We start from the raw sequence: 15,178 nt of genomic DNA, 5'->3' as shown, positions 1-15,178 counted from the left end.
TTTTCGTATAAAATTACGAATTTCGTCAAAATATATTTCGAAATTTTATATTTATAATAGTAATTATTAAATTTACTATGACTTTAACTTCAAATGTAATAATAATAATAATAATAATAATTCATTAAATTATATTCGCAAATTTAAAAAAAAATTGTAAATTAAAATTATAAAAACGTAATTTTAATAATCAATATTATCGATTTTTTAATCATTTTAATCAAAACTTAATTAATTTATTTATATATTTAACTCGCCATATGTGATTTTAGACTAATGAAAATTTTCCACTGATAAAATTATATTTAATTAAACACGAATAATAACTTTTTAATAAAATTCTAAAATTTCTTTAAGAGTATTTATACGAAATAAATAATGATAAATATCATCATTATAAATAAATTTCTTTTATTAATCTATATTTATTATCAACGTCCAAATTTACAACAGACAACTTATAAAAAATAGTTTGTTTTTTTTTAGAATAAACTACTAATTAAACCATTTTTATCCCTCCTTACTTGTAAGGAATTTAATTAAATATTCCTTATTTTAAATTTGCCAAGGTAATTTCGGCTGTATTAATTCGGAACTGTCTTGGCACCGACTATAGTAACAACATTTGTAACTGTCGATATTACTAATTATACTAATAATTGTTTATATATTGAAACTGAATTACAGAAAAGCTAAATTTGTTTATTACTACTTTGTAGTTCCTTAAAAATTTTCGTATAATAGAAAATTTATTAGAAACTTTAGCACGTGGCAATTATTAAATATGGCAATATCAATAGCATTTATTTAATATATTTTTCTGTATTAATATCTAGCAAATAGTACATATGTGTGTGGGTGTGTTTATATATATATATATTACTTTAAAAATTGGCATCTTGAATAAAAGAAATTTCTGATAGCAATTTATTCCTTCTCCTTAGCCATCAAAGCACTTGTTTTAAGTGCACTCGTCGCTTGTGTAAGGCTCTGAAATAAAATCGATGGACTCAACTAGAATTCAGCGTTTATTGCATAATATGTCCTTATGATTATATCCGCTCAGCATACTAGAAGCTGGACTAGCTGTAGCTTTTCGCATTCTTATACATAGCATTGCTGTTATCAAGCAGGTTATTATTATAATAGCTAATACGACAATAAGTGCGGTGATGAAACTAGGAGTTGACATGCAAACGTCTCCATTATTTCTAGAAACAGACTTAGATGTCAACGTCACGGTAGCGTTAGCATCTCTAGATATTGTGATATCATCGGGAGAAACGACACGAATTCCTCTTAAGACTCTAACCGGTTCTATTAGCTCTGGAGCTCTCAAAATGCCATCTTTGTGTTCGTGATAATTGTTTCTTTTGGCTTCACGCTTTTTCCTTCCTGACGTAATACGCGGATCGTTTGGATATTCCGGACAGAAGTTCGAGCATTGGAATTTGCATATTTCTATATTACATTCTAAGAAAACTTCCATCTTATCCGGAAATTTGAAAGCTTGGAAAAACGAGAATGCTATAATGCTTGCGCCCGTATTTCCTGTTTGTCGCGACTTTTGCCACGGACCCATTAACTTCTTTTTGATCACACAACCTCTGGCATCTGTCAACTGAATGGCATTTCTCACGTCTCCGTCGTGGGCTATACAATCCTTAACGTGAATGTCAAAATCATCTGCCCCTTGTACGTAAATAACCATAGTTAAGGTTTCTCCAATCTTCACTAAGCCAGTTACTGGAGTGGAAAACGGTCCTCTGCCGATTTGTATGTCCATATAACTTTCGACTGTGTCACCACTGTAAGTTATGGTGACGATATCTAACATGTCGACATTTACGACGGAAGAAACAGTTTTGTCGAATTGTCCTGCCCATAGACAACGTATCTTCCGAGCGGTATCCCATACTTCTTGAAAACCAGCATGATTCTGAATGATTATGGTATTTTCGAGATACGCTTGCCCTCCCTGAGCGAATTCATCGATAAAAGCTGTTCCACACCTGTCTAAACTTACGGTAAATTCGTAAACGTTCAGATGACTGTTTGGAGCCACGTATCTGCATCCCAGTTCACTAAAATAATTTTTTGAATATATGGTTCCGTCAAAATTCTGATCGAATTCGATTCTCACGTTCATCGATTGCTTCTGGCATTGAACATCAATCGAGACTATCTGAGCCATACCTTTCGTCGGTTGCAAAGGTAAAAGATCAATTGCTGTGCCGACTGGTTGAGGAAATCCTACTGGTGGTTTACCGGGTCTTCCGACACCTACCGAAGTTATTGTTTGTACCGGAAACGTTGCTACTCCAGCTTTTCCGTTGGTGACAACTATACCCGGTTGCCCCGTATTTGAAGTTGGAAATTGCTGTCCTGTTCTTTTCCCGCGCTCAAAGCTCTTTTGTGGAGAAGCAATAATATCCCAGCTCATAGACTAAGTCAAAATATATAGATTGCACGTAAGTACGCAGTATTCAATAAAATAAAAAACAGATAATGTACAGTACTTACCAGTAATAAAACAGGAATAAAATGTAATTTCCACATCTTGTGGAAATTTAATTATATCGTTTTCCTAATCGATGATATTTTAACTATAAAAAAAGGAGGAAAGTTTTAAATAATTTCAATAATAAAATTAAGGTATATTAATTTAATCAATTAAAATCCTAATACTAAAGAACGAATCGTGTTTTTTTAATGTTAGATCGATTTAAAAATAAATTAGAAACACCTTAAATTAAAGTAAAAACTATTGAATAAATTTTCTAGTCCGCGTTAAACAGTGTAGACCACACAATAGAACGTTTTGCTTCTCCTAAGTCTGTACAATTTCTGATAAACCATTAGCAGAACTACTTACTCTTCAGTGCTGTATCACCGACAGGATGTAGAATGTTATTTATCACAGGTTTTATAATTCCAAAGACGGTATTGCCTCACTATAAGCCCGGAAGCGCGAGTAACAGAATGTACATTTTCTTAGCATCCTTTATATGACAAAGTCGAAGAGTGACCCAATTCGAGTCTCGTTAAACCGCTCTTCTTCACCCCGGTACCATATTTGAATAACCAAATGGACCTTTCTGCGTCCCACTTTCTCATTATTGGTCACACGCATGCTTTATGAGTCTAACTATCCGTAAATTCTGGTTCGGGAGGAGTGAAATGTCAGTCATTCACTCATTTCCCCCAGCCGTGACCTTTATACAAGGTTGACACACGCTTTAATTATCGACCAGAGAAAGTATCTTCGATAATATCGGAAAGAAAAGAAAGGAAACTATTTTTTTTTTCTCTCTAAATTTAACGGTAATTTACCTGTAAATATCGAACGGAACTATCAACCAGACAGTCCTTGAGTCCAAGTGGTGAAGCAAATTACAGAAAGAGGTAGTCCGTCGTACTTTACCCAATGATCTGAGGGGAGAAATCTAATAGGCGCAACAAAAAAATTCCCAGTATTTAAGCTTAAATTAGTTAGTTGAACGACTGGCAATTCGATATCCGAAGTAACAAAAATCAATTTAGATCCATCGAAGCGATTGATTCGATTAAAAGAACTAAAACGAATAATTCTATATTTAACCTATATATTAAATAATTAAATGGAAATATAACTTTAAAAATCTATTTATCGTTTAATCCCTAAATTAATTTATAAGGCCATTGACTTATTTAATCGAAAACGCGTTTTTTTGATACAGTCAAAGGCCATTAAGACCGTTCGCAAATAAGCTAATTTTTAATTATAAATTCCGCTTTCTTTTCGGGAAGTTTTCTTCTTTTTAAAAATAATAATCATTTTAGTTTATTTTCAGTAAAGGATATTTACCTTTTACGGCATCTTGGTAAAAATATCTTGTTCCTAGAACAGGAAAGTAGAATTTATATAGAGTTAATAACTAACGAATTTACTGTAATTTTGATCAACGAATTTCCAGTAAATTAATATTCGGTTTGTGTTTAAGTTTCTGATTAATAATAATGTTATGTAAAATTATTAAATCATAAAAATTTCCAGCTGATGAAATCTCATCGAATATAAATGAAGCGTACTTAATTCGTCATTCCTTCGTCGTTTTCCTTCTTTAATTCCTTCGAATATTTAAATATATAAACGTAGAAAAACTTATTAATCTTCATATTAAAGTATAAAATATTCTTTAATTTAATATAATAAATTATAGATACGGTACATTTATAATAAAGTGGTATGCGTATAGATCAGTGGTAGCAATGGTGCACTCAGGATTTAATCTCGGGAGGAGCCGAGTTTAACAAATATATATATATATATATACACTACCACTCCTTTTAGCTTTTGGTGTATATATTTCTTATATAGACTTATATATATATTCACTAAAAGAGGGTGGTAGTCCAAAAAGTTTGAAAAACAGTGATTTAGACGAATAGTACCAATTAAATTTAATGTAAAATATTAATTTAATACTTAAGAATTTATCGAGTAAAATATTTCATTTAATTTCGGATATTTATTCGTATGAAATATTTTTAGTCGAACATCATATCGTTACCTCGGGATTCAGAGACCAAAAAATTTGCCACAGTTTTTAGACAATACCCGGATAGGTCTATAGAAACATTAATAGATTTTCGCAAGAAAGACACAATAGAACTGGTAAAAGAAAGGAATTTATCTAGAGCTTTTAATTTTCCGGATTTCCGGATTTCTTAATGCGTGATTAAGTTGTGTTAAGTTGAATTCAAATTCAAAGTGTAGATCTACAAAGAATGAATCACGACTTAATTAAAAATAAATTGCTATTCAATGAATCTCCATTATCATTCTAATTTTTTTTGTTTTTTTTTTTTTTACTTTATTCATTTTCGCATGTGATAAGAGAAAAAATTGAATATTCATTTGGTAAATTTACTAATGATTTCAGCTAATTACTTTTAGATGAAAGTGTAATTTATACAGAAAAAACAATAAATAATACCATTGATATTCGATTCCATATTCATCATCAGTACATTTTAGTAGCATTCACTGATGACGAATAAAATGAATATACAATATAAATATTAGCATACACCATTTAGTTTTCTTTGACTATACTTTTTAATTATTTACCATCTGTTAGAAAATTTCGTAGCAATCTTTCTCATCTAGTGTCCTCACACGTAAGCTTCTCTCCGCTGTATTTCAGGTTCATACGTAAGTATGAGAGCTAATTATATATTTAGGGACTGTTATGTAATTAGGATAAATATTTCTAAAGGTAATTTATCATACAAAGCACGTTCGAATTACACATTCAATTAATTTTTTACAGTAATTAATACATAACAATTGATAACAGTATAATTGATTTAAGTGAAATAAATGATTTTACTAGTATATTCTAGTTCAAAATGTTAAAGACAATTATGTTTACATTTTATATAATTATAACAAAAACTTGAGTTAAACAGTTAATCACCACTTTATAAAAATAAAATATTTTTACTCGATTTGGGTCATAAAAATCCTTCGAAAATATTGCAATATTTGTCAAGATTTTTGTCAGAACTATTTTCCCATTTCGAGGATCATTTCACAGTACCATTTGGAGAAGGAACATTGTAAATTGCTAAGTATACAGTTTAGCTTCTTGTCTTTATCATTGTCTCATTTTTCTTCTGAAGTCGACTTGTTTTTTGTTTAAATCAATATCACTTTTTAATCTTAACGTATACTATTTTTCTATAACTTTTTTGTATTTTTGATTGCTAGAATGGAGAAAAAACAAAACAAAACACCCAAAATTTTAACACTGATAATTCCTACACTCTGTTATAACTGTTTTCCTCACAGGATATCCTTTCAGGCTTATAACACAATCTTCGTATTTACATAACACAATAAAAACTTAATTCAAACTTGTAAATTGCATAGTTTTATTTGCAAAAAGTTGTAGTCTTATGTATAATTTGATGATGATTATCATTGAGATATTCGTTTTGATCTAATTGAAATGAAGAAGGCTGCACATGTTCTGCATTTAAATATAAAATAAATATGTTTATTTTTATTTAATATAATAATTTTTATTGGAAAAGCTTACGCTTTTTTTCGAAAAAAAAGAGATTATTTCTTTAATTTAAAAACGAATATGATTATAGAGAACTTAAAGTGATTTTTTGAGTGGCAAAGAAGCGCATATTTTGAATTTATTAAATTCCTATTTACTTTACTCCTCGTGAAAATTAAATCAAAAATGCTAATTACAATTTATGTAGGTGTGATAAATTATTAAATAGGCAAATTTCAGTCTTCTTTTTTTCTACAGTATTCCTAATTCATTTAATCCAGAGGCTGAGAGGATGAAACCCCTAAACAGTAGTAGTTGTTATAGGTTCTTGCCTGACCAACGGACTGGTCACGTGTAGTTTCGGGTTTTCTTCGCATGCCTAACACCTAAATAGGGGCCAGTTTTCTGTAGAAAGTCCTCCTGGAAAACATTTCTCTTTGCAAATCGTATATTCCGATTTGCCTTATTCTATCAAACTAAACCCTAATTACTCTCTTCATATTCTTCATTCTGATTTGAAGAGATTCTAATAATCAAAATAAACAAAATAACCCCTAAATTATTTTATTAAAATTTTATATTAGTAAGTAAACATCACAATTATAATTCACAATAAATGAAAAAATAGGGGGGAAAAAATCACCCAAAAATTCACAAGAAGTAAACATAAATTTCATATTCATTTTATTATTTATATTATTATTATTATTATCTAAGCAAATTCTGTAATTAATTTCTCCCTAATGGCATAAAATATTAAAGAAGAAAATTTCATTATCGCCTTTATTAAACAAAGATCGATTGTTTATAACTAATGATGCAAATGGAATTTGCGTAGATTAATATAAGGGAGAAAGATTTAATTATATTAAGTGTTTAAGTATAATATTTCAATTATTAAAAACTTTAAATAAGAATTTAATTTACAAAAATCTACATTAGAGTTTAATTAGATTATAATTTTATAAATTATAAATTTCTAAAAATATTTATATTAATAACAAAGCATTTGCATTTTTTTTTTTTTTCGAGTTTTAAACGAGCTTTCGCTTTGATATGACTAATTATTGTATAGTTATTATATAGAAAAATGCATTAAAACTACGTGTTCTCACGTACGGTATCATCGTAATTATTTTAATTAATTAATAACTAGTGTTCCAGGAAATGAAATTACATATTTTTTAAAATTATTCGCTATTGTAATACCTTTGCACTGTTGCGTATAATTCTCTTTGTTTAGTTTATAATTTTATTTAAAATTTAATTGTTAAAACTTAAGTTGCTACCGGAACGTAATAATTACGTGAGAAATTTGGAGTTGAAACTAGAGAACGTCTATGTATACGCGTAAAATATATAATAACCGAGCCACGGAAATAAATCATCTGAAAGATATGGTATATACATTTTGTCTTTTACTACCCGTGGGCACTAAGAGCCCACAGGTATTAAGTGTGTGGCACATACCCATCGTGGGTTCGACCTGACAGTGGAGTGAGAGTCATGGCCAGCCTATAAAAACTTTTCTGGGATTCGAACCCGGATCCTTCAGAGCGATAGATTTATTATTACAATTGAAATCCAGAATAGAGTAAAAATAAACTTTTGCTTTATTATTACACGGATTTTTAATTGTTTATCACGATACTTTGTTTCTAGATTCCTCAAAACAAGTAGATGAAACGAGGAATTAGGTCGCTTCTCTTTGAGTCGTAAACAGCACAAAAGAAATTTTTATTTTCTCCGCTAATACCTGATATTATTAAATATAACCTTGCATTTGTGGAAATTGGACAGGTCGAATTATTATTATTATATTTAAATATGAAAATATTCATCGTCCGAAATGGCACAGATTTCCGATTGCATTTCAAAACAGGTTAAAAATGGCCTGTGTCGTTGGTAATTCGGCTGTGTTATATGTTATTCTAAATGTGATTTTATCGTTTATATGTAATTATATAGACCAACGATTAAAAAAAGAGTTTTTGAAACGTATAAGATAACTCTTATACGGTGTTATAAAGGAATTTTCGCCGGTTTTACGTGAGAATTTAACAATAGAATCTCTGTTCTATTTCGGTGTCCTGTTGATAACACAGAACGATAATCGCCGGAAGGAAATATATAAAAGAAAAAAAAAACGGGCAGAAAATATTCCTTCGAATATAAAAAGTGAAGATTTTAATGAATATTTTAAATAAATAACAATTTAAAAATTATGAATGTTATCTACTAAAAGTAAAAGTCATTTTCAAATTGAAAAGGGAACGATGAGTAATTTTCTGGTTCAGCCACATTATATGATTTAACTTGTTTTTTTAATGTTACTTAAAAGTCTGTTTGCATAAGTGCAAACAGATTTTTCGTTTTATTTAATATTTTATTACTTTATAACTCTAGATCAGAGATAGGTAACCCGAAGCCTTCAGGCTAAATGTAGCCTTTTATAGTTACTAGTTCCACTTGATAAAAATAATATAAAATGGCAGTAGTTTAGTTTTTTCGTCACGTATTTTAAGTTATAAAAGTATGTTTTATGCTCTCTCTCAGTAAAGAAATAATATGCGTGTGTTGTGTATGTATGCTGAATGAATACACTATGCAACCAGTAATACAGAGTGGAGTTTTATGTCGTCTATTTTAAACGAGATGAGGCCTTTTAAGACTGATTCTTCCTTCGATTGTTTCTTCACTTCCATTCTAGAGCACGAATTATTAAATAAACTTAAAGGATGTATATTTATTTGCAAATAGGTAGACTTAAATGCTAAATGTGTTAAGATATGTTACTAAATATTGGAGACTTGACTTTAATAATCGAGGGGAATCTATTAAATTTAAAAAGTAAAGAAATGGATTTACGTAATTCAAGAAGATATTCAAATTTTACACAATAAAATGATATTTTATTGTATTCATAAATTTACATACTTACGTAAATGAGATTATATTTTATACTGTAAATTTTATTTTACATAATAACATAGGTTAGTGTGAAAATAAATATGTAAAAAAGTGTTATATTATTGTAAAATAAATTTATTAAATAAATATATATATTAAAATTTTCTTTTAAATAGTTTTGCTGGAATATAACTTGAAGGACAATGACAAAATTTACATTTGAATTTCTTTCATTAGTATTCTGGGTCTTTCCTGGTAAGCAGACCATAAGAATTATGTTGTCATTTCTAATATATGATATTATTCAGTAGTTTATAAATAATAAGAATTGTCCGGACACACACAGAATGAATAATATCGTAAAAAGTAAGCATAAAATTTCAAATATTTTATTATACCTAAGGATTTTTTTTTTTTGTATGAACTATACGTAACGTTAATCAATGTACTGTACAGTATAATACAGTACATATGGTAGGTTAATTAAAGGTAAAAATATAAAGTTCTGTTCAAATAATTTAATTTTTTTTAAATATAAACAAATAAATAAACATATACTATCAGAAAGACTGTAATTAAGCTATGAAAATAATAAAAATTTGTATTTATTTATTACAATTTTAGAATTGTTTTTAAGGAAGGAAAAAAATTTAAATATGTTAATAAATTTATAAATATTTCCTCTTATATACAAGAAGGTAATCAGATTCAAATCCAAAATGAAATTGTCTTCATTTATGATAATGCGACAACCGTTGATAAGATTATGTCTTTTGATTTATCATTTGAATCTCTAACTTTGTCATTAAGTAATGCTAGTTAGTATTTTTCCTTGTGGAAGACGAATGCATCAAAAGAAACACTTGTATCGTTGTTTAAAAAAATCTTATTTAAATGAAGAAATAAATAAAAATAGTATTCACTTATACACTTACATATCGGCCATTTTTACAAGCCTAAGTAAGTGAATTTGCGCTTGAAATAATTTATTGACGTACCTATTTCATTAATATTCAGTTTTGATATTAAAATTTGTTCTAATATCTGTAAATTTATCTATTAATACTCTCTTAACCGTAATTATAATCGGTGGAGTGACTAAGATTTGGGGGTGATCCGGGAGAAGGATTGTAAAAAGTACAATCAAAATGAAGGGAAATTACGCGTAAGTAAAGAATAAAACTTAAAAAAAAATTAAGAAATTATTTATTTATTTACAATTTTTTAGTTTAAATTTTATTCCTAAAGCCTCTGGGGATCCAACACTCCATTATAAGATATACTACAGTCATACGCATGAGGATTTGCCTTTAAAATTGTATTTCAACAACTTATAAATAGCGATTTGGTCCTTTTTATTAAAATATAACTGTATTAACGAGTAATAATTTATGTAAATTTAAGTTAAAATTGTTTCCTTTCAGCCAATCTTAATAATAACTGTAACTATAAAAGATTCAAATTTCTAGGAAAATCTAGAAAGTAAATTGTTATTTTCTCTACATTTCTAAATTTAATAACTGTGTGTCCGTTGTGTAGAACGTGTTCAGACTTAAAATTCTTCGCTGGCATTTGAGACTAACAAAACAAGTAAAGCCGACAATTAGAAGGATGATCTCAAAATGTAATTAAATTAGGCTATATCTTATTTACGTGTTCCATATCAGATTCGAGAGAGAAATATAATTTTAGTTATGAGTCAGAAGATTTTTGTAGTATTTAATTAAATTTAATACTTCGTTTTAAATTATTAAAATTAATAATAATTATATGCTAGGTTGCTTGGATACACATTTTAAAATTGTTAATGCCCGTAATTATATTATTCAGATTAATAACGAAGGTATTTTTGTGACTTTATAAAGGAAAATGCAACATTATTATGGAGTATAAATCTCACTCGCTAATACATATTTTTTTAATTTATTTATTAAACAAGAGCAGATTCAAGGGGAGGGAGGGTAAAGCTTGGAAACAATAATCACACCATTTTTTTATTTATTTATTTAACAATTTAATTTTGGGGGGTTTTTACACTAAGTCATAGACGTATCCAAATCACTTCAACGATTAAAATTTGTAGAAATTTTTACTAGTTTAGGGGTTTACCTCCCTCTGTCGACACCCTCGCTATTAAGGCCTAGAATTGTTAAGAACAATAAAACTTACCATTCTATTTAGCTCATATAATACGATATTAATATATTACGTACATTAAATGTAATATAGCATACATATATAATGAATTTTTCTTAATTCTTCTTCCTTATTAGAATTTCGTTTTGTATCGGTCACGTTATGAGTAGGTAAACGTGCAAAAACAATTGAAGATTGATTTGGGAAAGTTAAAAGTTCAAAATCTACCAAAAGTTGTCGTCACGTTTTATTTGCTGAAAATTTCATAAATGGTTTCGGTTAGAAATATATTCAAAATCGTCCATTGTTTGCTAATTTCACTTTAGAATATATTTTTTCGCGCATAAATATCTTAATTTTCTTAATTAATATATTTTTAACATTTAAGAAATTGATATTTTTAAATGTTTCGATTATAATATATTGTATTAAATAGCGGGCGAGTGGCTGACTCGACGAAATGGAACGTTGAACCGAGATCAAATAAATTTTAAAAAGATGGCGGATGATAAATGTCTAATAGCGAGTAAGTGATAAATGAGTCAAGGGGTCGTGTTTCCTCAATTAAAAAAGGAAAAGAAATTTAAAAACCGCAGACAGAAGAAGCTCCTTTATGACAAATCATTTTACTTTTTGCTTCCGGATAGAAAAATCTAGCGACTAATAAATTAATTTTTATTTCCTAAAATAAATCTTTAGTGAAAATTTAATATATATATATGCTTTTCCGGCTGTTATATAACGCGGAGAAAGTATGGCGATCAGTTTAAAAATGGTTTTTGGACTCAGGTGACAGTGAAAACGTTCAGAAATACAAAAAAAGTTGGAGGGTTTTCTATATGTATGGATGTGTTGGGGGCACGATTTTGTAACTTAATAACTTCTGATCCTTTTGTCAAAACTTTCTGAAATTTTGCAAGAAGATTTTTGAATTAGGATGAAAATTTTCCAGAAATTTTCGGGAAAATCGAACCGTGGGTTTGGAAGATATGGCACCACCTCCCGAACCAATCTGAAGATAATTGTAGCAATTATTAGGATGAAAACAAATAATGTCGAGAAAGTCAAGTAACGACGTTGCCAGGATTTTTATTTATTTATCTAAATATTACGTGTTTTTTTCGTGTTTAAAATAAGAATATTATTTTTGTAATCCGTTTCCTTCTAACGCGTAATAGCAGCAATACATTTGAATTAAACATGATTTATCCAAACCAGTTGTAGGACCGTAAATACTTATCATTCTTTCAACGTATGTGCTTTAAGTATAAATTATTCTCAATCACGACTTATTAGTTTTAACATTGTAGCATAAAAACTTTCCTGGTTTTTAATATTTTAACTTTTATCTTAAATACTTTAGCCTCATAATTGTAAATTATATATTTTCAAAGAGTTATATTATCCATACGTAACGTTGATTACATGTTTGAGCAGTAAATTGTTTTGTAAACAAAAGTTTTTTTAACGATACAGTGTTAAACACTCACAAAACCTATCATCAAGAGCTCTTATGGTTTTACTTAAATGGAACAAGAGTAATGTGCTTCGAGTTATTATACAGGTTGAACAAGTAATCGTATCCACGTACGGATAGTTGACATAAAGTATAACGTGGAAAAGTATTAAAAATCGCTCGTACTTAAATCTTTATAGACATTAAGGAGGTATAAATAATGAAATTATATATTCGTACGTGTGTGATATCAACCGAGACGGCTCGTCGACATTTAATTACACCCACTACATCCTCATCATTATGCTTATTTTTAACAAATCTAAGTCGAGGAAACGAAGGACGAGCAGAAAATCTGGTTAAGAAGTGGGACTTCGCCTTAAGGCTGAAAGATGGCCTTTTACTCTTTGAACGGGTCATAGGTCAGTGCCGGAGGTATCTTTGAAGCAAGATTCTCCAGACAGCTCAAATTTTAATAGGTATTGCCTTGCAGCTGCTTGGTTTATATTCACTTTGCAATCTTAAACCTAGTTTCTGCTTTTATTTTCCTATTTTTATCTATAGAGGGTAATGTTTACATCCTTCATTCTGATTGATTGACGAAGAGAAAGGAAAAAAAAATTATATTTCACCTTCAATTAAAAACGAAGTTTAAGTCTATAATCGAATATATAACACTTAAAAAGATCAAGATTAATTAATAAATAATTATTTTACACACATGACCTACTTTTCTTTTGTCTCCATTCAAAACCTTATGACATTTTCTTCCTTTGTAAATAATCAAAGAGATTCGGAAAAGGAAATTAGTTATATATTTATCTTATATTCCACAATAGAAAATGGGTCGGAACTATATCCAAAGAAGAAACTCTAAACTTTATTAAAAACAAAAAAATTCTAATATAAAAATAATAATAAATCAATTTTTACCTTTATTAAAAGTCTATTAAGATATTTAACAAACTGAATGCATTTATTTTATGTAACAAAATGAATCACTTATTTGTTTTACTATTTAAAGTTTTCCCTATTAATTTTATAGTATTAAATAAACAAATTAAATAGGGATTTTTTTTTGTTTTCTAAATTTAACGTATTTAACGAGGTTATGTTGATAACACTCTTGACCTATATGAATCTATGGAAAAATATAGGAAAACCAACACCTACTTTTATCTCAGGTTCATGAGAATATTCTTGGATCGATCTAATGATACGTTTTATGACTTCCTTTTAACATCTTTTAGAAAACGTTTCTGTATCGCGAGATATCTGAAAGAAAGTAATTACCACCATTTTTCTATTTATTTACAGCAATAAGAACTTTAAAGAAACAATCAGATAGGCCTATTTTTTTGTACATAAACCGAAGAACTATGTAATTTCCTGATCCTATTACAACTAAAATGGAAAAGTGTTGACACATCCGGTAAACTTAAGAAACCGTGCATACAGTTTCGTACGTTTCCTGCAGATTTTCTTTACACTATAAAGAATTGAGAAACATTTTCTGAAGGAATTACGAGTTTATAACTTACAAATCAACAAAAAATGATTGGTTTAGAAGCAAAGTTTTATTTAATTTTTCTTTTAATTATATAATTACTTGTGTAAACTTTAAAAGAAAAGGTATATTATGTATGGTAGCGTTTATTCTTAAAGCTTCCGGGGGACCCAACACCCACACCATTTCCATAAGTGCACCACGGCTATAAAGCCTACACAGAGAGAGATAATACAATATTTATGAATACACGTCCTTGTCTGTAGACAATTTAAAATGTACAGTAATTGTCTTTATCGCATTATTTTCCTTATTTATACAGCAGCTTGTATTTAGCATGAAATTAATCGATTATTATTTATAATTTATGTTTTCAATACCTTCGTATTCTTTGATAATGTTTTCAAGTTCGCATCAGATGCTGAGGATGAAAGAAAGGTCATCGTTTAATGTCACTATGTCAGGAGAACAAACTATCGGGAGGATTGGCCTGATGTTTGTCTGACACGAGGTCCATGACACGAAGTAGGTGGGAAGAGTATATTCACGATTTACACATTGTCTGATGTGTTTTCTTCCGATTTGTCTCACTTAAAATAGCCATTACTGGATTAACATAGACTTAACCTATCTTTTGTGATGTTTCCTTACCATTATATTCTTCAAATGTTATTTTCGGTAGCCATCGGTTACAATTAATGTAACGTATTTTCGTCATTTAACTTTCCAATTTCGGCTGACCGAAACTACTAATTTCTGCTTAAAGGAAGAAAATCGCTCCATTTATCTCTGTTGTTTTACTTTAATTTAGTTTTGAATAAATAATTCTGCTTTATCAACTATATATTTAAATAAATGAGAAGTTTAAAAATGTTTCCAAGGAAATAATGACTTTTAATATAGTCATATGACCACCAGTATAATAATCTGGGCAGGTCCATACTCAAAATTTTTAAAAGGGTGGTTTAAAGGGAATTTTTAAAATACTTTAGCCGCAAACTATTTCGTTTCCTTAATACTTCTCTAATTTCATTTGTAACGGCATGAAATTAAAGAATCTCTATTATGAAAATCAAGTGGAATATCCTTGAATATAATCTATTATAGTATAAATGA

At 28.8% G+C, this 15,178-nt stretch overlaps 1 protein-coding gene across 4 annotated transcripts; it reads right to left on the bottom strand.

Annotated features, from left to right (window-relative positions):
• Nucleotides 1-751: 751 nt before the first annotated feature.
• Nucleotides 752-13,841, bottom strand: LOC136980120 (cuticlin-4-like). 4 transcript variants are annotated; one of them, XM_067276160.1, is made up of 4 exons: nucleotides 13,729-13,830; nucleotides 13,286-13,326; nucleotides 2,524-2,606; nucleotides 752-2,446 (listed from the first exon to the last, which is right to left on the bottom strand). In XM_067276160.1, the coding sequence occupies exons 3-4, from the start codon at nucleotides 2,557-2,559 to the stop codon at nucleotides 1,022-1,024; spliced, it is 1,461 nt and encodes a 486-aa protein (XP_067132261.1). In that variant the 5' UTR covers nucleotides 2,560-2,606; nucleotides 13,286-13,326; nucleotides 13,729-13,830; the 3' UTR covers nucleotides 752-1,021. The 4 variants fall into 4 exon arrangements, with proteins under 4 accessions (XP_067132261.1, XP_067132262.1, XP_067132260.1 ...); XM_067276161.1 differs by lacking the exon at nucleotides 13,286-13,326 and having other exon boundaries at nucleotides 13,729-13,841; XM_067276159.1 differs by lacking the exons at nucleotides 13,286-13,326; nucleotides 13,729-13,830 and adding an exon at nucleotides 3,334-3,375.
• Between the last annotated feature and the right edge of the window lie 1,337 nt (nucleotides 13,842-15,178).

The sequence above is a fragment of the Centruroides vittatus genome, unplaced genomic scaffold (assembly GCF_030686945.1).
Source record: "Centruroides vittatus isolate TY-2023 unplaced genomic scaffold, ASM3068694v2 contig_680, whole genome shotgun sequence".
NCBI classification, from domain to species: Eukaryota; Metazoa; Arthropoda; class Arachnida; order Scorpiones; family Buthidae; genus Centruroides; species Centruroides vittatus.
The sequence above is the reverse complement of the archived record's forward strand: the minus strand, read 5'-3'. Positions and strand labels throughout refer to the sequence as shown.